This window comes from Bos mutus, chromosome 3 (assembly GCF_027580195.1).
Source record: "Bos mutus isolate GX-2022 chromosome 3, NWIPB_WYAK_1.1, whole genome shotgun sequence".
In the NCBI taxonomy this organism is placed as follows: domain Eukaryota; kingdom Metazoa; phylum Chordata; class Mammalia; order Artiodactyla; family Bovidae; genus Bos; species Bos mutus.
In genome coordinates this window covers 38,236,338-38,257,830 of record NC_091619.1, presented here as the reverse complement: position 1 = coordinate 38,257,830, position 21,493 = coordinate 38,236,338, and the positions used below count along the sequence as shown (strand labels likewise).

General features: G+C 35.8%; 1 protein-coding gene across 1 annotated transcript; it reads left to right on the top strand.

Annotated features, from left to right (window-relative positions):
• Positions 1–1,344: 1,344 nt before the first annotated feature.
• LOC102275141 (alpha-amylase 2B) lies at positions 1,345–21,140 on the top strand. The gene is made up of 12 exons (XM_005897948.2): positions 1,345–1,357; positions 4,482–4,592; positions 8,196–8,338; positions 8,694–8,840; positions 13,463–13,660; positions 14,041–14,271; positions 15,054–15,187; positions 15,993–16,115; positions 16,210–16,309; positions 18,525–18,643; positions 19,086–19,211; positions 20,951–21,140. The coding sequence occupies exons 1-12, from the start codon at positions 1,345–1,347 to the stop codon at positions 21,138–21,140; spliced, it is 1,635 nt and encodes a 544-aa protein (XP_005898010.2).
• Positions 21,141–21,493: the final 353 nt, after the last annotated feature.

Sequence of the window (21,493 nt, the reverse complement as noted above, 5' to 3'; positions counted from 1 at the left end):
AGAAGAGACACTGATGTATAGATCAGTCTTATGGACTCTGTGGGAGAGGGAGAGGGTGGGATGATTTGGGAGAATGGCATTGAAACATGTATACTATCATATATGAAATGAGTCGCCAGTCCAGGTTCGATGCACGATACTGGATGCTTGGGGCTGGTGCACTGGGATGACCCAGAGGGATGGTATGGGGAGGGAGAAGGGAGCAGGGTTCAGGATGGGGAACACATGTATACCTGTGGCAGATTCATTTTGATATATGGCAAAACTAATACAATATTGTAAAGTTAAAAAAGAAAATGAAGAAAAATTAAAAAAAATAAAAATCAATGCCAAGAGAGAGAAGGAACTAGGCTATATGTGTCCAATATTTCCTTCCAAACTAATCAAAAGACTACCCACTCCTCTAGTGAGTGAAGTGGCAGAAAGAAGCCAGAGCATTCTGTAAAGATAGCTATTCCTTAAAAAATAAAAAATAATTGAATAAGGAAAAATAAATCTCCTTCATGGTTCTTTGTGTTTTAAAGATGTAATAAGCATTTTATGTCAAAATAAATAATTTTAATAAAGAATATGAATAAAAAAGAACCTCAGTTATGGTTTCTTTCTATACATTTTCTCTATTCTTTACTACTGACATTTTAATAAATATTCAGAGTTCTCTCTAATACTTAATTTGCTTTGGAATTCCTGGAATTCTTATCTATGGCCCACGATTGTCTTTGATTTTATCTCCCTTTTGAAACCTTCCTACCCTTATGCAACATTTGGTCATGCAGAACTCACAAGAATTAGTTAGGTTCAGTAGCTCAGTCATGTCCGACTCTTTGCAACCCCATGGACTGTAGCATGCCAGGCTTCCCTGTCCATCACCAACTCCCGGAGCTTGCTCAAACTGTCCATCAAGTCGGTGATGCCATCCAACCATCTCATTCTCTGTCATCCCCTTCTCCTCCTGCCTTCAATCTTACCCAGCATTAGGGGCTTTTCCAATGAGTCAGTTCTTTGCATCAGGTGGCCAAAGTTTTGGAGTTTCAGCTTCAGCATCAGTCCTGCCAATGAATATTCAGGAATGATCTCCCTTAGGATTGACTGGTTTGATCTCCTTGCTGTCCAAGGGACTCTCAAGAGTCTGCTCCAACACCACAGTTCAAAAGCATCAATTCTTTGGTGCTCAGCTTTCTTTATAGTCCAACACGCACATCCATACATGACTACTGGAAAAACCGTAGTTTTAAAGGCTTAATAATATTTATGTCAACTGAATTAAATTTTAATGATTATTTTAAGAGTCTCCTGGAAATGATCTTAACTCAGAGGTATGACTGCATTGGTAGTAATATCATAATGGGGAAGATATGTAAGTGGACTCTGAGCAGTCTTCCAGCCACTAAATATCAGTTTCTGCCTACTCTACCATTTTTCACTTAAGACTAAAGAATGCTCTGACTGACAAAACCTGTAATAATCATTTCTACTTACACATCAGCTGAAAAGTTGCTTGGAAGTATTTTTATTTTCTATGTAGCAGTAACACATATATTCCACAGATGGAGACTTATGAATGCAAATGATAGAATATCTCACTTCCTCTCTCAAGAGTACCCTTCACACGTAGCTAGAATCTTTTATATTAACAAGGTTTAACGTGGCACATATTCTAGTAAAAGCTTGGTTAAAGGGGTGATAGGGAAAATGCCTACTTTTTATAACGTGGTTATTTAAACTGATCAGGAAAGGAAAATTTCCTCTGTGATGAATCACTGGATCATGGAAAAAGCAAGAGAGTTCCAGAAAAACCTCTATTTCTGCTTTAATGACTATGCCAAAGCCTTTGACTGTGTGGGTCACAATAAACTGTGGAAAACTCTGAAAGAGATGGGAATACCAGACCACCTGACCTGCCTCTTGAGAAACCTGTATGCAGGTCAGAAAGCAACAGTTAGAACTGGACGTGGAACAACAGACTGGTTCCAAATAGGAAAAGGAGTACGTCAAGGCTGTATATTGTCACCCTGCTTATTTAACTTCTATGCAGAATACATCATGAGAAACGCTGGGCTGGATGAAGCACAAGCTGGAATCAAGATTGCCAGGAGAAATATCAATAACCTCAGATATGCAGATGACACCACCCTTATGGCAGAAAGTGAAGAGGAACTAAAAAGCCTCTTGATGAAAGTGAAAGAGGAGAGTGAAAAAGTTGGCTTAAAGCTCAACCTTCAAAAAACGAAGATCATGGCTTCTGGTCCCATCACTTCATGGGAAATAGATGGGGAAACATTGGAAACAGTGTCAGACTTTATTTTTTGGGGCTCCAAAATCACTGCAGATGGTGACTGCAGCCATGAAATTAAAAGACGCTTACTCCTTGGAAGGAAAGTTATGACCAACCTGGATAGCATATTCAAAAGCAGAGACATTGCTTTGCCAACAAAGGGCCCATCTAGTCAAGGCTATGGTTTTTCCTGTGGTCATGTATGGATGTGAGAGTTGGACTGTGAAGAAGGCTGAGTGCTGAAGAATTGATACTTTGAACTGTGGTGTTGGAGACTCTTAAGAGTCCCTTGGACTGCAAGGAGATCCAACCAGTTCATTCTAAAGGAGATCAGCCCTGGGTGTTCTTTGGAAGGAATAATGCTACAGCTGAAACTCTAATACTTTGGCCACCTCATGTGAAGAGTTGACTCATTGGAAAAGTCTCTCATGCTGGGAGGGATTGGGGGTAGGAGGAAAAGGGAATGACAGAGGATGAGATGGCTGGAATGCATCAATGACTCGATGGACGTGAGTTTGAGTGAACTCCAGTAGATGGTGATGGACAGGGAGGCCTGGCGTGCTGCGATTCATGGGGTTGCAAAGAGTCGGACACGACTGAGCGACTGAACTGAACTGAACTGATGAATCATTAGCATAGTTATTTTGTTATTTTAGCTATTTACATGTGGATTTAATTAGTGTATATATAAACAAATTACCTTTAGGAGTAAGGGGAAAATTTGTTATTTTCTATTTAAGATGATTTTGTAGTCAAGTAGGCTACAAATTTGTTTTTTAATTTATCAGGAGAATCTCCTCACTCTGCCCTTTTTAAAATTAAAACATTATGTGAAATACCAAAAGAAAAATATAGTAATGAGGCTACTCTGTATGGAGTTGCAAAGGGATGTTTAGGGGCTGGATTGCCTGTCCTCACATTCTCCCTCCTTGTCCTTGGCAGCTTGAAAACATCTATAGGAGCATGATATGTTGCTTTTAAACTTAAGCACAGGAAGAACCCTTTAAAATATTATATTTTGATGTTTAATTTCAATATTTTACATGGGAAATTTTTTTGGAGAGGGTGTGTGTTAGTCACTCAGTCATGTCCAACTCTCTGCAACCCCATGGACTGTAGCCTGCCAGGCTCCTCAGTCCATGAAATTCTCCAGGCAAGAATACTGGAGTGGATTGCAATTTCCCTCTACAGGGGATCTTCCTGGCACAGGGATCAAACCTGGGTCTCCTGCATGCAAGCAAATGCTTTACCCTCTGAGCTACTGCTACTGCTAAGTCACTTCAGTCATGTCCGACTATGTGCGACCCCATAGACGGTAGCCCACCAGGCTCCCCCATCCCTGGGATTCTCCAGGCAAGAACACTGGAGTGGGTTGCCATTTCCTTCTCCAATGCATGAAAGTGGAAAGTGAAAGTGAAGTTGCTCAGTCGTGTCCGACTCTTAGCGACCCCGTGGACTGCAGCCTACCAGGCTCCTCTGCCCATGGGATTTTCCAGGGTGGGAAATTCCAGGGATTTTCTGAGCTACTAGGGAAGCCCAAAGTGAAAGTGACTCAGTTGTGTCTGACTGTTTGCGACCCCATGGACTGCATAGTCCATGGAATTCTTCAGGCCAGAATACTGGAGTGGGTAGTTGTTCCCTTCTCCAGGGGATCTTCCCAATCCAGGGATTGAACGCAGGTCTCCCTCATTGCAGACAGACTCTTTATGAACTGAGCCACAAGGGAAGGCCATTTTTGAGAGGTTTAACAGTTAAATTTTTGTAAAGTCATTTATGAAATGTATGTATGTGTGCTCAGTCATGTCTAGGTCTTTGTAGCTCCATGGAGTCTGCCAGGCTCCTCTGTCCATGGGATTTCTCAAACAAGAATATTGACGCAGTTGCCATTTCCTACTCCAGGGGATCTTCCAGACCCAGGGATCTAACCCTTGTCTCTTGCATATCAGCATTTGCATGTGGATTCTTTACCACTAGCTCCACCTGGGAAGTCTGTATTATGAAATAATCTGTAATATGTCAAAATCTTCTTACTATTTTTTATAGCACTATTTTTATACAGCAATGTATAATGTTGAAAATAAGTAGAATGTAACTCACAAATAGTATAAAAAGTTGAATAGTTTTCAGTTTTAATAATGCTGCATAATCAATAAACTCAAAATCTCAGGCAGTTAAAACAACAAATGCTTATATTTCTTGCTCTGAGGTCTGCAGGTTGAGATATCTCTGCTTCATGCTGCAGTTTACCTGGACTTGACTTCAGGCTGTCAATTAAAGTCACATCTGATCCATTTTCTTCAATCAGTGGCTACACAAGGTATATTCTTTTTATGGTTCAAGGCAGAAATACAGGGACCAAGTCTAATCAGGAAAGGACACATAAAGCCTTTGCTTGCTTCAGTGTGAAAATATTCCATTGATTAAAGGAAGACATGTGGATCAGCCTAAGAGCTATATTTAGTGGCTTTGAGGATAATGTCATTTGCGTAAGAAAATATACTCTATATACTTTAATAGGAAGAATCTCAAAGTCATATGGAAAATACCTTCAGAATTTGTAATAATAATATAGGACAAAAATAACAAAGGCAAGTATATATATGAAATATCAAACAAAAACCAAACTCAGCTTTTATCATAGACACCAATGTATTAGCATACTTACATGTGCATGATACTTTCCATTACCATAATTCTGATTATATAGCTTCCATAGTTAGCAATGACTTTTAGTGATAATATCTTCTAGGATACTATACACATGAACCAGAAGATTTCAACATGTGAAATGTGATGAGTATTTATCCCTGTCAAGCATCTTCTCCTCCTTTATTGGTAACAGCACATAGCTTTCCTGTAATCACACAGAGACCATATTTCACCCATTCTGTTAAGGCATGAAAGTGAAAGTGTTAGTCACTCAGTCGTGTCTGACTCTTTGCGACCCCATAGACTGTAGCCCACCAGACTCCTCTGTCCATGGAATTCTCCAGGCAAGAATCCTGGAGTGGGTTGCCATTCCCTTCTCCAGGGGATCTTCTCGACCCAGGAATCAAAGCCAGGTCTCCTGAATCACAGGCAGATTCTTTATTGTCTGAGCCACCAGGGAAGCCCTGTCTGTTAATGCATAGTTAGCCTTATTTCTCACCTGCAGTGGTAGGCATATGATCTAGGATAGGACAATCAAGACAATCCATTTCCTTGTCACAATATTCTGTTCAGGGATGGGTTTATAAACCAAGTCAGAAACCAATTAAGAATCAGTCTTGAGTCTTTGGCTTAAACTGTTGAGAAAGAGGTGCTTATTTTTTTCCCTGAGTTTGCCAGACTGGTGGGAAGTAAACTTTGCATTTGAACAGTTTTGCCACTGTGCGGCAAAAGCCTGCCTGAGAATTAAGCCAAGAAAGACATAGAAATGCAGAGCCAAGAGATAGAGACAAAAAATGTCTTGAGGTTTTTTGAGTTTTTAATTCTAGTCCAAAGCTATCTGTATCCCTTACTTCCTAGTCACAAAACTAACATATTTTACTTGATTTTTTAAATCACTTCAAATCCAAAGCATTCCTGTTATTTCTTATGCTTCTTTTTGCTCTACAGTATCTCTCCAAAATTCTCTTTTCTGGACTCACTTGTCATATCACTTTGCTGGCATACATATAACCCCTCATTTTAAGGGTGTTCTACTCCATGTGATCTTAATTTTTCACTATATCCTAGACTCAAAATTAATTCATTTGTTATTTTCCCTGACAGTGCAAATTTGCTGAATAAAAATGGATTCTTTAACCAATATCTTTGTTTGCTCAGTTAGGTATTCATATCAACACTCTGGTCTCAGTGAAGATGTGTCCAAAGATTCACATGTTTCATGCTATGTCTCAAGCTCTATCTATTTACTGTGGCACTGACAGCTTGCCCTCAAAGCCTCCCAGATTCTCTACCTGGAAGATATGATACAATCTCAAGCATAATTGTTTTCTTCTGAACTATGTGGCAACCTGCCATTTTCCTTGTTTGCATTGTGGCTTCCTTGATGCCTGTTAAGGTACCATGTGGAACTACCTCTTAACTAATATAGACCACCAGCCCCTTTCCTGCTGATGCTGTTTCCTTGTTAAAAGACTATGCTGTTGAAACCACGCTTCCACACCAAAGCCAAAATAGAGCTTTTTAGTGCCAGTCTTGTTTAGTCTACTAGGAATCTCTTTCCTGCAACACTTTATTGCCTAAGTATCCAATAATCATCACCTTTTAATTTATTTATATTAGAAAGAATTTCACTTTACATGCATAGTTTCTTTCTCTAGACTTTACCAGTCAATCTATGGGAACTTAACTACAATCCATCTTAGAGATAGAGGCATTTATATTATTCAGAATTACTCCTTACCCTTAATCATTTGATCAAGTTTTGCCTTTATTTTTTTCATGAGTCCTTTCTTCAGGATTTCCTAATTTCTTGGGAAAGAGAGAAGTGTTGGCTCTCAGTTCTTTTTTTTTTTTTTAATTAGTAGAATGTTATTATTACAGTTTCTGATCATGTTAATCTGACCACAAAATATTTCTGACTGGAAATGTTGGGTATATGGATTTTATGGATGTTAAATTTTCCTGAATTCCGAAATAAAATTCCGCTGTCTCCTCTTATTCTCAGAACAACAAACAACTGTATTACTGCAGATTAAGATCATAGAATCTTAACATTAAAATAGAATGGAACATCCCCTGTAGCCAAGCAGAAACACTTTAGAATTCCCAATGATTTTTATCATTTCCTGTTAGAAATTAGAGAGCTATTAGAATTATTTCAATCATCAGATCTATTCTTTGTTTCTTTTTTTTTGATTATCTAGAATCATCACTCCAGGCTCACTTTGACCCCTAATGCTGTTCAAAACCCCCTGCTCAATCGACATATAAATAAGTCTACTGAGAATTGACTTGTTGCCTCACTTGGTTACCCTAATGTATTTTTAAGATTAGAAACAGAAGGTAAATGCATCAATGCTTATATTGTGAAATATGCTTTACCTCAGTACTGTGATCATTAGCATTTAATTACTTACCTTATCTGAATCCAAAGTTTTTGACAGTGACACTGCTTTTGATGGTGAAACCTATAGTTTTGAAAAAAATCCAGAACATCAGAATAGATGTTTTGATACAATACTTTCACTAAGGGGTTTGCTCAGATGCTCTGTGTGCACTCCTGGAGTGAATAAGCCTAAAGATCTTATACTTGGTCAAACTTGAGTCCTGTGATGATGTCCTAATGGAAAAGAAGCCATAGAATTAACTTCTCTTTATTTAATCTCTTGATATATCTGATATTCTATGACTGTATGTATAATTAATATCTATTATTAACCTCACAATAAAATGTCATATTGAAACTTAATTTCTTAATGCAGAAACTTCAATAATCAAAAATTTTGGTTGGGGGTAAAACCAAAACTGAACTGAATATTTTGTTCATTTTGAAATTGAAACCCTGCAAATGTTTGCAATAGATAGTTAGGGAAATATTTTGACTGTGAGTTCAGGTGACTCTAATTGTTATTTTCCTTCTGTTAGTGAAGGACTTTAGATATAAGATCTAATCCTACTTAAATAATACATGATTACACACTTTATAAATATTTAATACCAGATGTTTAAAAGGTTAATATTCCCACGATAAGGAAAGCATTGTTACTAAAGCTCATTTAGATGGTATTCTTGGGAGATTTTATGGATGTTCTTCATCTGTTTAAATTATTATCAATATTTCTTTTCAGATTATGAATAAACAGTTTGTGCTCAAGTGTTTGCTCATTTAACATTTATTTTGTAATATATACTTCTTATAGGAATATAAATAGTTGCTGGAAAGAACACTGACAACTTCAAAGCAAAATGAAGTTTTTTCTGTTGCTTTCAGCAATTGGGTTCTGCTGGGCTCAGTATGACCCACACGTCAAATCTGGACGGACCTCCATTGTTCATCTGTTTGAGTGGCGCTGGGTCGATATTGCTCTTGAATGTGAGCGATACTTAGCTCCTAAAGGATTTGGAGGGGTTCAGGTGAGTATTGTTCATTGTATAAGTTGCAGAAATTGCTGTGCTGAGAATAAGTAGTAGTATCCCCTGTGTCTGAAAGCTGGGACAACATTTTACTTCACAATTAAAGTACTCTAAGTAAAACAGTTTTCTGAGGAAGAAAAAAATTTGAAATTGTCAGTGACTTTACGTTTTATTTCCAAGATAATTTTTTTCAGCAGGATATTTCCAATGCAATGTTAATATTTTCAAACAATTGTAAAGAAATGCAGTTACCAAAGATTCAGAAATAATTTTAGACTATTGATTAGTTTATAGACTATTCAGTGGTATAAAGTGAGTCATAAATTGATACTTATTAACATTGTTTTATTTGTAGGTCTCCCCACCCAGTGAAAATGCTGTGATTACTGACCCTTCACGACCTTGGTGGGAAAGATACCAACCAGTTAGTTACAAGTTATGTACAAGATCAGGAAATGAAAATGAATTCAAAGACATGGTGACTAGATGTAACAACGTTGGTGTAAGTGACTTAAAGTTTCCTTTAAACACATGATACAGAAAAATAATTTATCTCTCTTGTCTCTTGTTCCTTTTAAGAAGAACAATTTTCATGCATATAAAAGTTACCTCATGCTTTAGCTATAAATTAAAATGTAATTGTTACCTTATGTTTAATTATAACTATTTTTATATGTACCATTTATCCACTAAAGAAGATGTAATTAAAAGTTTAAGGCCACAGACTTCAACTAATGTAAGTTTAAGTTTTATTTTATAAAGCAGAACATCAACTTTCAACCTTTATGGTTGTACACATTTTGGGGGAACACTTTTCCAGTTAGCAATTAGAAGTTCCACTTACAACATTTGCTGTTTCTTCTATGTGAATTGTATGGCCACCCATAATTCTTGGATATTCCTTCCCGCAAGTACTATGATCGTCTGTAATTATTTTCTCTTTGATGAAGAGCATAATGAGAGGCAATTGTTGTTGTTCAGTCACTAAGTTTTGTCTGATTGTTTGTGACCCCAAGAACTGCAGCACACCATGCTTCTTTGTCCTTCACTATCTCCTGTAATTTGCTCAAGTTCATGTCCACTGAGTCAGTGGTGCTATCCAACCATCTCATCCTCTTCTGTCCTCTTCTTTTGCCTTCAATCTTCCCCACATCATGGTCTTTTCCAGTGAGTCGGCTCTTCGTATCACATGACCAAAGTATTGGAGCTTCAGCTTCAGCATCAGTCCTTCCAGTGAATATTCAGGGTTGATTTCCTTTAGGATTGACTGCTTTGATCTCCGTGCAGTCCGAGGGACCGTCAAGAATCTTTTCCAGCACCACAGATTGAAAGCATCAGTGCTTTGGCACTCAGCCTTCTTTATGGTCCAACTCTCACATCCATACATGACTACTGAAAAAAAAACATAACTTTGACTATACTGACTTTTGTCAGCAAAGTGATGTCTTTGCTTTTTAATACACTGTCTAGATTTGTCACAGCTTTCCTTCCAAGCATTTTTTTTGGTCATTGATGCCTTACTGACAGGTGTCACCATCTCTTTTACAATGGAATGCACAAGGCAATATCTACAAACACCAAGGAAAGTTAAGTATTGCATCTCTATTTCATTTGGAAAAGAGAAGATTCCCAAATCAAGCTGGTTTTGATTCTTGAGAGGAAAGGTGGTAGAGATAATTCATGGCAACATATTGATGGACAAAATCCTCAGTAAGAATGCAGTATGGTTGTGTCTACTTTGAAAGAAAGGATTAGATGCTTCAAACTAAAGCGTCAGTTGCATGACTCTTAGGTGTTTGAATATGGCCATGTACCACACTGAGTTCTAATTTGCATGGGGTATGAGCAAGAAACTTAAATAGACAAGATAGTTTTACAGATCCTGTATACAAAATTTATTTGTTTGTTTTATCCATTCATGAAACTTAAAAAAAGTTAAATGTGAAGCCAAAACATACATTTTTCTTTAATATTAACTGTCTTTCCTGGTCCTCCTTCAAATCTGTTTACATTTGCTGTGTATGTAATGTTCTAGAACAAGTATATTGAGAGAAGATTGAATCCCAGGCAATGAGATAATTTTAGAGGAATAAGTGACCAGATACACAGTTTCTTTCTTTCTTTTTTTTAAAGCAGCCACACTAATATTTCTGGAGTGTTGCAGTGACCTCAGAACCAATCATTCATCAAAGAAGCATCTTTTAATTTCATTGTTGTAGTCACCATCCACAGTGATTTTGGAGCCCAAGAAAATAAAATCTGTCACTGCTTCTACTTTTTCCCTACTATTTGAAATGAAGTGATGAGACCAGATACCATGATCTTAGTTTTTTGAATGTTGAGATTTAAGCCAGCTTTTTCACGCTCCTCTTTCACTTTCATCAACAGGTTCTTTAGTTCCTTTTCACTTTCTGCCATTAGAGTGGTATCATCTGCATATCTGAGGTTATTGATATTTCTCTAGGGATCCTTGAATACAGCTTTTGACTCATCCAGCCCAGTATTTCGCATGATATAATCTGCATAGACGTTGAATAAACAGAGTGACCATATACAGCCTTGTCTTACTCCTTTCCCCATTTTGAACCATTCATTGGTTCCATGTAAGATTCTAACTGTTGCTTCTTGACCCGCACTTAGTTTTCTCAGAAGACAGGTTAGGTGGTCTGTTAGTCCCATCTCTCTAAGCATTTTCCATAGTTTGTTATGATCCACACAGTCAAAGGCTTTGGCATAGTCAATGAAGCAGATGTTTTTCTGAAATTTCCTTGCTTTCTCTGTGATCTAATGAGAGTTGGCAATTTTATCTCTGGTTTCTCTGCCTTTTCTAAAATCCAGGTTTTACATCTGGAAGTTCTTGGTTCACATACTGCTGAAGCCTAGCTTGAAGGATTTGAACATAACCTTGTTAGCATGTAAAATGAGAGCAATTGTACTGTAGTCTTAACATTCTTTGGCACTGCTCTTCTTTAGGGTTGGGATGAAACTTGACCTTTTCCAGTCTTGTGTCCACTGCTGAGTTTTCAAAATTTGCTGACACATTGAGTGCAGCACTTTAATAGCATCATCTTTTAGGATTTTAAATAAATCAACTGCAATTCCAACACCTCCGCTAGCTTTCTTTGTAGTAATACTTCTGAAAGCCCACTTGATTTCACACTCAGGGATGTCTGGCTCTAGGTGAGTGACCACACCATCCTGGTTATCTGGGTCATTAAGACCTTTTTATATATATATATATATATATATATAGTTTTTCTGTGTATTCTTGCCTCCTCTTCTTAATCTCTTCTGCCTCTGTTAAATCCTTACCATTTCTGTCCTTTGTCAAGCCCATCTGTGCATGAACTGTTTGCTTGGTATCTCCAGTTTTCTTGAAGAGTACTGTTTTCCTCTCCTTTTTTGCATTGTCCATTTTAGAAGGCCTTCTAATCTCCTTGCTGTTCTCTGGAACTCAGCATTCAGTTGGATATATCTTTCCCTTTCTCCCTTGCTTTTTGCTTCTTTTCTTTCCTCAACTATTTCTAAAGTCTGCTCAGACAGCTATGCTGCCTTCTTGCATCTTTTTGGTTTTTTTTGTTTTTCCCCTTTGGGATGGTTTTGGTCACTGCCTCCTAAACAATGATACAAACCTCTGTCCATAGTTCTTCAGGCATTCTGTCTATCAGATCTAATTCCTTGAATCTATTCATTACCTCTACTGTATAATCATAAGGAATTTGATTTAGGTCATACCTGAATGGCCAAGTAGTTTTTCCTACTTTTGTTAATTTAAGCATGAATTTTGCAATAAGGACCTCATGTCAGCCACAGTCAGCTCCAGGTCTTGTTTTTGCTGGCTATATGGAGCTTTTCCATCTTCAGCTACAAAGAATCTATAGCCATCTTGCCTGGTACTCAGGATATCTCTTGACTTCCTACCTTTGCATTTTAATCCCATATGAAAATGATATCATTTTTTGGTGTTAGTTCTAGAAGGTCTTGTAGGTCTTTGTAGAACCTGTCAAGTTTAGGTCCTTCGGCTTCAGTGGCTGAGCCATAGACTAGATTACTGTGATGTTGAATTTTTTGCCTTGGAAACAAACTGAAATTATTCTGTTGTTTTTCAGATTGATCCAAGTCATGCATTTCAGACTCTTTTCTTGACTATGAGCGCTAGGGATTCCTGCCCACAGTAGTAGATGTAATGGTCATCTGAATTAAATTTGCACATTCCCGTCCATTTTAATTCACTGATGCCTTAGATGTTGATGTTTACTCTTGCTATCTCCTGCTTGACCACGTCCAATTTACCTTGATTCATTGATCTAACTTTCCAGGTTCCTATGCAATATTGTGCTTTACAGCATCGGACCTTACTTTCACCACCAGACACATCCACAACTGAGCATCATTCCACTTTGGCACAGCTGCTGCATTCTTTTGGAGCAATTAGTAATTGCCCTCCACTCTTCCCAGTGGCATATTGGACACTTCTGACCTGGGGTCCTCATATTCCGGTGCTACATCTTTTTGCCTCTTTGTGTTGTTCATGGAGTTCTTGCAGCAAGAACACTGGAGTGGTTTTCCGTTCCCTCCTCCAGTGGGCCACATTTTGTTGGAACTTCTCACTATGACCCATCCATCTTGGGTGGCCCTTCATGACATCACTCATAGCTTCACTGAGTTACACAAGACCCTTTTTGCCACAACATGGCTGTGATCCATGAAGGGGATGAGAGACAATACCTACCTTTATTCTTCTGATCCTAAATAGATAGTAGAGTCTGGCTTCTTGTTTCTTAGGATGACCTATGGAAACTTCAAAAACTAATAATCTCTCTTGCCTCAACTGATTCCAGATACTCCAAAAAAAAAGTCTCTTTGTATTTTTTCACAGTTCTATTAGTTTGGGGTTCTCTTAATTTATTATATGTATAAGCATCTTCCAAGTGCCTAGAATGCTTATAGGGCTTCAATTCACAATGATTTCTTTTCACACTTGACTGTTTTCTTGTAAGATAAGTTATAAAATAACAAAGAAGTATTTTGGAATGTTATCAATGTGCTGTACAATCTAATTAATAATACTATAAATTTCTATCTCTCTGTAAGTCAAACTGAAATGGAAATTTTGCCTTTCAGGTCCGTATTTATGTGGATGCTGTAATTAATCATATGACTGGAAGTGGTGTGAGTGCGGGAACAGGCAGTACTTGTGGAAGTTATTTCAACCCTGGAAGTGAGGATTTTCCAGCAGTCCCATACTCTGGTTGGGATTTTAATGATGGAAAATGTAAAACTGGAAGTGGAGATATTGAGAGCTATAATGATGCTTATCAGGTAATTAGCAAAATATCTATCTACACCTTTTATTATCCATATGTAGCTCACTGATCTCCATTTTAAATGTTAGTTTAGAGTGTTTAGGAAAACAGCATTCCAAGTCTGACTTCAGAATCTCATATCAACATTCAAATAATTTTCCCCAATTTAATTTTTCAAAATGAAAAAATTCCTCTACTTTTTCTCCATTTTTTTCATTTTTACAATGAAAAATATTTCAAAGGTATGTCAGTACTAGAATGTCAATATCTCCAGAGACTGGTGCAAAGAAATCACTATTGAAATATCTGTTAGTGAATAAATGAATGAATAATTGAATGGATTCTCAAGTGAAGGTGATGTTTTATGTATCAATCACAAAATTTTTTTCTCCATAGGTCCGGGATTGTCGTCTCGTTAGTCTTCTTGATCTTGCACTGGAGAAAGATTATGTGCGCTCCACGATTGCTAACTATCTAAACCATCTCATTGACATTGGTGTAGCAGGGTTCCGAATTGATGCTTCTAAGCACATGTGGCCTGGAGACATAAAGGCAGTTTTGGATAAACTGCATAATCTAAACACAAAGTGGTTTCCTTCAGGAAGTAAACCTTTCATTTACCAGGAGGTATGTCAATATACACGTGTATCCATATAAAATATGACCATTTATTATTCTTAGAAAATAATTCCTCATCAATAATTCATCAGAAAATAAGTGACAGATTTTATTTAAAATGCAGTTTCTTTAGCTTAATGGCTCAATCATTTACATAGAAGAATGTTCCTTAACCTCCTTTTATTCAGAAGACAGTACATCTAACTCTATATCAAGAGGTTTGTTATCCAAATGACAAAAATTTATTTAGGCTGCAAAAATCTCCATGTCATGTATAATTTCCCCAGAGGCCGTGATAGAAGACAGATAATAATATAGTTGTCTTAAGACAGGATATCTGACTCTAAATTTTGGCTAGATCACCATTAGGTGTGTTTGGTTAGGCTGATTCATTAACCTCTCTGTGCAACAATTTTTTCAGAAGTTATCGAAAGGAATAATGATAATGGTTATATCTTTGTTTTCTTTGGAGATTTGAAGAGGTAATATTTATCAAGTAGCAAGAAATATTACCAGCTGGATATTAAGTGCTATACAAGTATGAACTAGTCTTATCATTTATGTGCAAGTCTAAATTAGGTCAGCATTCTCACAGGACAAGTTACTTTGTCATGTTACTTTTACTATTGTTGGATAGATATAGTCTAGCAAAGAAAAATGAGAATCTTGATATAAGGAAAACCATTTGGGGTATTTCATATAATATAAAATAGTATAAAGCTATTTTTTATATAAGTTTAACTTAGTTAAATTCTTATTTAAATTGTTGTTTTCTTCTTCATTTCTACAAGGTAATTGATCTGGGTGGTGAGGCAATTACAAGCAGTGACTACTTTGGAAATGGCCGTGTGACAGAATTTAAATATGGTGCAAAACTAGGAACAGTTATTCGCAAGTGGAGTGGAGAGAAGATGGCTTACTTAAAGTAAATAAAATATGCTTTATCCTTTGAATTATTTCACAGATTTTTTTGTGATGATACCTCAACATGAGTTTTCTTCATAATGCCTTCTTATTTAGACAAATTTCAAGGATTCATTTACTAATAACAAGTGCTGTATATCCCCACATTCCAAGTGATCATCTTTATTATTTAGAATATCAATCACAAGGAAGCTTTTTAGGGACTCAACACCAATCTAGAGATTGTAATTTATACATTATATGACTGTACTAGATTTAATTAATGTTTGCACATAATTTGTGAAAGCCAGGTTCTTACTAAAGTGATTCTATAATTTATGAAGTTCCTACAATGTGGCCATTCTATAGACTTTACATATATTAGTTAATTTCAAATATTAAAATGTTTATAACAATATACTGTTGAAACTTAATCTAATTTGCAATTCTGTATAAAATGGTATGTATGTTGGCCCTTCTGAAGTCTATCTAAATTATAATACACTAAAACTTCTAATATAAATTTTATAGCAAAATTCTTATAACATGAATGTAATTCAAGTAATTTCTACATATATACATGCATGGAATGTATTTGTAGATTATATATATATATATAGTTTGTAATTTTCAAAAGCTCAGTTTATTCTACAATTAAAATAAATTAATTTTAAAAATTAAAAAATTTTAAAACCCTACAGAATAATCATTTAACTAGAGAATTTCATTGAAGAGTGCAATACTGAAAGAAATGCACATTTTGATTATTCTAAAGTTATTGTAAAAGAATACATATATATATTCTTAAGATTTTCTTTTTTTAATAGGAACTGGGGAGAAGGCTGGGGTTTCATGCCTTCTAACAGGGCACTTGTCTTTGTTGATAACCATGACAATCAGCGAGGGCATGGAGCTGGGGGAGCATCTATTCTTACATTCTGGGATGCTAGGTAAGAAACAAAGTTCCCCATTTTTAAACCTACCATTTTAATGATGTTAAAAATATTATTTTCTTTTATAATAAGATAATTTTGTGCCTTTTAGACTGTACAAAATGGGAGTCGGATTTATGCTCGCTCATCCCTATGGATTTACACGAGTAATGTCAAGCTACCGTTGGACAAGACATTTTGTGAATGGAAAAGTAAGTTTTGGTGTTGTACAAAATATCTTCTTCTCAAGAAAAAGAAGTTAATTTTGTTATAATTTCACATATTGCTATAACATTCACTATTTATTTTATCAAATATTTATTAAGTGAAAACCTGACACAGGGTTCTTGTAACAATGCAGTGGATATTTAAAAAAAATTAAAATGGAATTTAGAAAGATGGTAATGATAACCCTGTAAGCAAGACAGCAAAAGAGACAGAGATGTATAGAACGGTCTTTTGGACTCTGTGGGAGAGGGAGAGGGTGGGATGATTTGGGAGAATGGCATTGAATCATGTATAGTATCATATATGAAATGAATCGCCAGTCCAGGTTTGATGCATGATACAGGATACTTGGGGCTGGTGCACTGGGATGACCCAGAGGGATGGTATAGGGAGGGAGGAGGATGGGAGGTTCAGGATGGGGAACACGTGTATACCTGTGGTGGATTCAGGTTGATGTATGGCAAATCCAGTACAATATTGTAAAGTAATTAACCTCCAATTAAAATAAATAAATTTATATTAAAAAAATAAAACAAAGACCACAAAAAATATATAAATAAAGCCAACCAGAAGAAAGAAGAGATGATGAATGGGAAGAAAATAAGTAACCTAATGGCATCCATTTATCCAAAATGTAACTCTATTCCCTATACTTTTCAGTTATGTGGACCAATAAGTCCATTTTAATGTAATAAATAAATAAAAGCAGACTTTAGATATAAAAAAATAAAAAATTAAAATGAATGATCTCTGTTGATAAAGAGTATGTAAGCTATTTCAAAGTATGAGAAATATACCCTCTTGCCCACCCACTTTAAAAAATACCATTTAAAAATAAGGATACAATGAATAAAATGTGTACTTGTAAGTACCTGCTTCATACAGTTGATATGAGGATTACAAATTAACACTTCAAGGAAATTTAAAACAGTACCTGCTCATGGTATAAGCAATATAAGTATTTGTTAAATACTTTTTTAAAGAAAGTTTTGTGGAATGCAAAGGCATTATCTAGTTGAGCCGAAGTTCAGTAGGGAAAGTATAGCAGGAAGGAAAATACATTAAAGAGAAATTTGCTAACTATTCTGAAAATGCTAAAATCAGAAAAATTTGAGCAGTATGGTAAAGACATTAATCTGAGTAAATATTTTTAAAAGAAACTGAGAAATAAGAACTTAAGTTATTTGGAAAGTTAGTGGGAAGTTTCAAATGCAGCATCATACAGCAACTTCATACCTGACGTAGAAAATTCTCTTCACTCTGAACCAGATAGATATTCCTCTAGTTTCTAGTAGGTTCTTTACAAATTGAGAAGTCCACTACTACTTTGTACAACAACTCATTCTGTTCTTAGATAGCCTTAGATATCCTAAATATTTAGGATATTTCCCTTTATATTGAATCAATTTCTTATAATTTCCACTAATTAGTCTTATTTCTGATGGCAGGAGTTATGGCATATGTTCATTTCCCCCTTTCCCATAAAGTCTTCTCCATGACTTCTGCATGCTAACAACTCTTAGCTTGTCCATCATTTATCATACCATATGATTTAAGACAGATATTGATAACTTCCTAGACATAATCTATTTTTTCCTATGATTACCTTGAAAGTACCAATTAGAAAAGCACAGTAATAAAATTTGGTCAATTTAGTGAAGAGTATTTTGATATTTTGATTAGAACTTTTATTGAAAAAAGATGAACGAAACAGTTATTTATTAGCAATTATCATGTATAAAGATTTTTACATACCTTATTTAATTTTTATAGTAACTTATAATATCATCATTTTACAGAAGAGGAAAATGAGGCATAGAAGTTATGTATATTAACTAAGTCTTTGAGCTAGTAGTAATGGAAACTATCTTTTAGTCCTGCATTTTATAACACTAAAGTCCTTGCCATTTCAATAACATCACACTGCCTATAGTGATATTAAGAAGTGATTACAATTCCTTGGAAAACAATGAGAGACTAAAAAAATCATACTCTTGTTTGAAATATGGCACTAGGGAATGAGAAGTTAGGGAGAAGATATACTTAGTAAAAATCCTGAACAAGTTGAATTCTAAGTGAAGCCACTACAAAAACACAAATAGGACAGATTGGGTTTGATGTCCTAAATAAGGACACATGTAATGTTAAAAATGTGAGCTTTTAAAATTGATTATTATTATTTTTTTTTTACTAATTGAGGATGTTAATGATTGGATGGGGCCACCAAATAAAAATGGAGTAATTAAAGAAGTTACTATTAATCCAGATACTACTTGTGGCAATGACTGGGTCTGTGAACATCGATGGCGTCAAATAAGGTAGGAAACCTTATTTGGACACATTCTCTGATAATAAACTTTCTTAGCATTTTTAAAATGCCTTTATTTATTTACTGGTTTTTGACTGAGCTGGGTCTTTGTTACTGTGCAGGCTTTTCTCTCCTTGTAGTGGGCCGGGCTCCTCTTTGTGGTGGTGTGGGAGTTTCTCACTGAGGTGGTTTCTCTTGTTGTGGAGCATGGGCTTTAGGGGATTTGCAGGCTCAGTGGTTGCAGTTCCCAAGGTCTAGAGCACAGGTCCAACATTTGTGGCACATGGGCTTAGTTGCTCCGTGGCATGTGGGATCTTCCTGGATCAGGGATCAGACCCATTTCTCCTGCTTTGGTAGGCAGATACTCCACTACTGAGCCACCAGGGAAGTCCATTGTTTCGTTTTAAATTGTTGAAGTATCAACAGCATTTCACATTCTCTTTTGTTTTTAGGAACATGGTTATGTTCCGTAATGTAGTTGATGGTCAACCTTTTACAAACTGGTGGGACAATGGCAGCAACCAAGTAGCTTTTGGAAGAGGAAACAAAGGATTCATTGTCTTTAACAATGATGACAGGTAAGTAGATCAATTAGAAATAATATTTTATGCTAATATGTTCTTGGTTTATTCTTTTCCTGCTCATTTACTTTTTTCACATCTGAAAAATTCTTTAGATGGCAGATTAAGAAAACATAACGATTAGAAAAGGGTCAGAAGAAAAATGATGATGACTGATTTTCTTTTATCTCCTCTGTTTATAATGGTTTTCTTTTCTAAGTGGAGTCATTTTTTGTGCACTCTTCACATCATGGACAGATGTGATGCATGTGTACTGCTTACATATACACCTCACATAAAATATACACGTTAGTCACTCAGTCATGTCTAACACTTTGTGACCCCATGGACTGTAGCCCACCAGGCTCCTCTGTCCATTTAATTCTCCAGGCAAGAATACTGGAGTGGGTAGCCATTTCCTCCTCTAGGAGATCTTCCTGACCCAGGGGTTGGACCCAGGTTTCCTGCACTGCAGGCAGATTCTTTACTTTCTGAGCCACCAGAGAAGCCCCCAAAATATACAAAGTCTAAAGGTCACGAAATCCATAGAAAAATGTCTTATAAAACTTTTTAAATCAATAATGGAAAAATACTGCCTCAGATCTGAAATGTCTTTTTTCCTCTCTTTTTTTCACCTACTTTAGTATGTAGTTCTTTAGTCTTGTTTTGCACATTCCCATCTCTCTGTGACAAATAATACTTTTTAAAGCATATATATATTTATAGTGAATATGTATATTATGGTCATTGATTCACCTCAGGGGACTTATTACTTTTAGTTCTGAGACATCTCATTACTGGCTTTTCATTTGTGAGACTTATATTCTTTGCCTCCATTATACTGTTTCCCTCACATACGGAATTATAGCTCAGAAGGCATCTTTGCAAGCACTTGTAATGTTAGTCCAAACTAGATTCCACCCATGTTTAGCTCACTCTTTGCCCAAATGATATTTTACTGGCAAAAAATAATAATAACAAATAAAAAAGTATATACTTGTCTTCCCCAAGAATCCATTACTAGTCCTTTTTTTCCCTGTCTTTTGTCATATGTGTATGCGTGCTAGGTCCTGTCTGACTCTGCAACCCTATGGATGGTAGCATGCCAACCTTCTCTGTCCATGAGATTTTACAGGCAAGAATACCAGAGTGGATTGCCATTTTCTTGTCCAGGCGATCTTCCTGACCCAGGCCTCAAACCTGTGTCTCCCACATCTTCTGCACTGTGGGCAGATTCTTTATCAATTGAGCTATCAGGGAGAGGGAAGAAACATATTTATGAGACAGCATTATATTTTAAAATTATATACTTCTTTATAGAAATGCAAGATTATTTTTATCTCCAGCCCAAATTTATTTTAACCTCTTGAAAAAAGGAGATTTTTGAGGAAATAACCAAATTTAAGTTTTTGAAAATAATCAGTATTTTCTTAAGTTCAGATGAGGATACATTTAAAGTAATTTAAAATTATTTTCTCTAAGTGAAGCAGGTCATTCAAATCTTCACTGATACTCTTCAACTTTATTTTTTTGTATAATATTTACTATTGACTAGGAAATTTCTATATCTTCTATAAGAATTTTGTTGACCCTGAGAAAACCAACCACTGCAGAAATCTTTATGTTTGAATTTTATTTTCATTGAGACCTTGACTGCTTAAAGTTCTATAGCACACAGTTACACTATTTTAGAGAGTCTGTATTCTTGCTTTTAATTGTGTTAAATTCATATTAAATCTTAACTTTTATTTTTACAGTACACTATCTGCAACTTTGCAGACTGGTCTTCCTGCTGGTACATATTGTGATGTTATTTCTGGAGATAAAAGTGGTAACAGTTGTACAGGGATTCAAATCAGTGTTTCCAGTGATGGCAAAGCTCATTTTTCTATTAGTAACTCTGCTGAAGATCCATTTATTGCAATTCATGCTGATTCTAAATTATAAAATTTGAACTGAATTAAATACATACACCCAGAGAAATAAAATGTGTTTTGTTTCTTCTATGTATGTAATATATAACTTCTCATAATTCATTAATTTTTGGTAAAAGCTATAAAAAGTATTCAAACTGTAAAACTCAAAAAAGCATAAAAACACATATACTTAATAATTGTAATTACAATCAACATTTTGTTACATTTTAGAAGATTCTCTTTAAGCTATTTGTCAAAGGAATTTTTAAGAACTCAGAAAAGCATGATGAAAAATTTGTTTGTTACAGTTAATACCACTTGCCCAGCTACATATCTTTAATCCAGGTTTATATTTCTTACATAGGGTATTTCTAACAATTAGTT

What these genes read in the sequence shown, in the direction of transcription:
- LOC102275141 (XM_005897948.2), top strand. An exon ending in AAGGATTTGGAGGGGTTCAG is followed by an intron (nt 8,339 to 8,693) that starts GTGAGTATTGTT and finishes TTTTATTTGTAG; the next exon opens with GTCTCCCCACCCAGTGAAAA. An exon ending in GTCTTTAACAATGATGACAG is followed by an intron (nt 19,212 to 20,950) that starts GTAAGTAGATCA and finishes TTATTTTTACAG; the next exon opens with TACACTATCTGCAACTTTGC.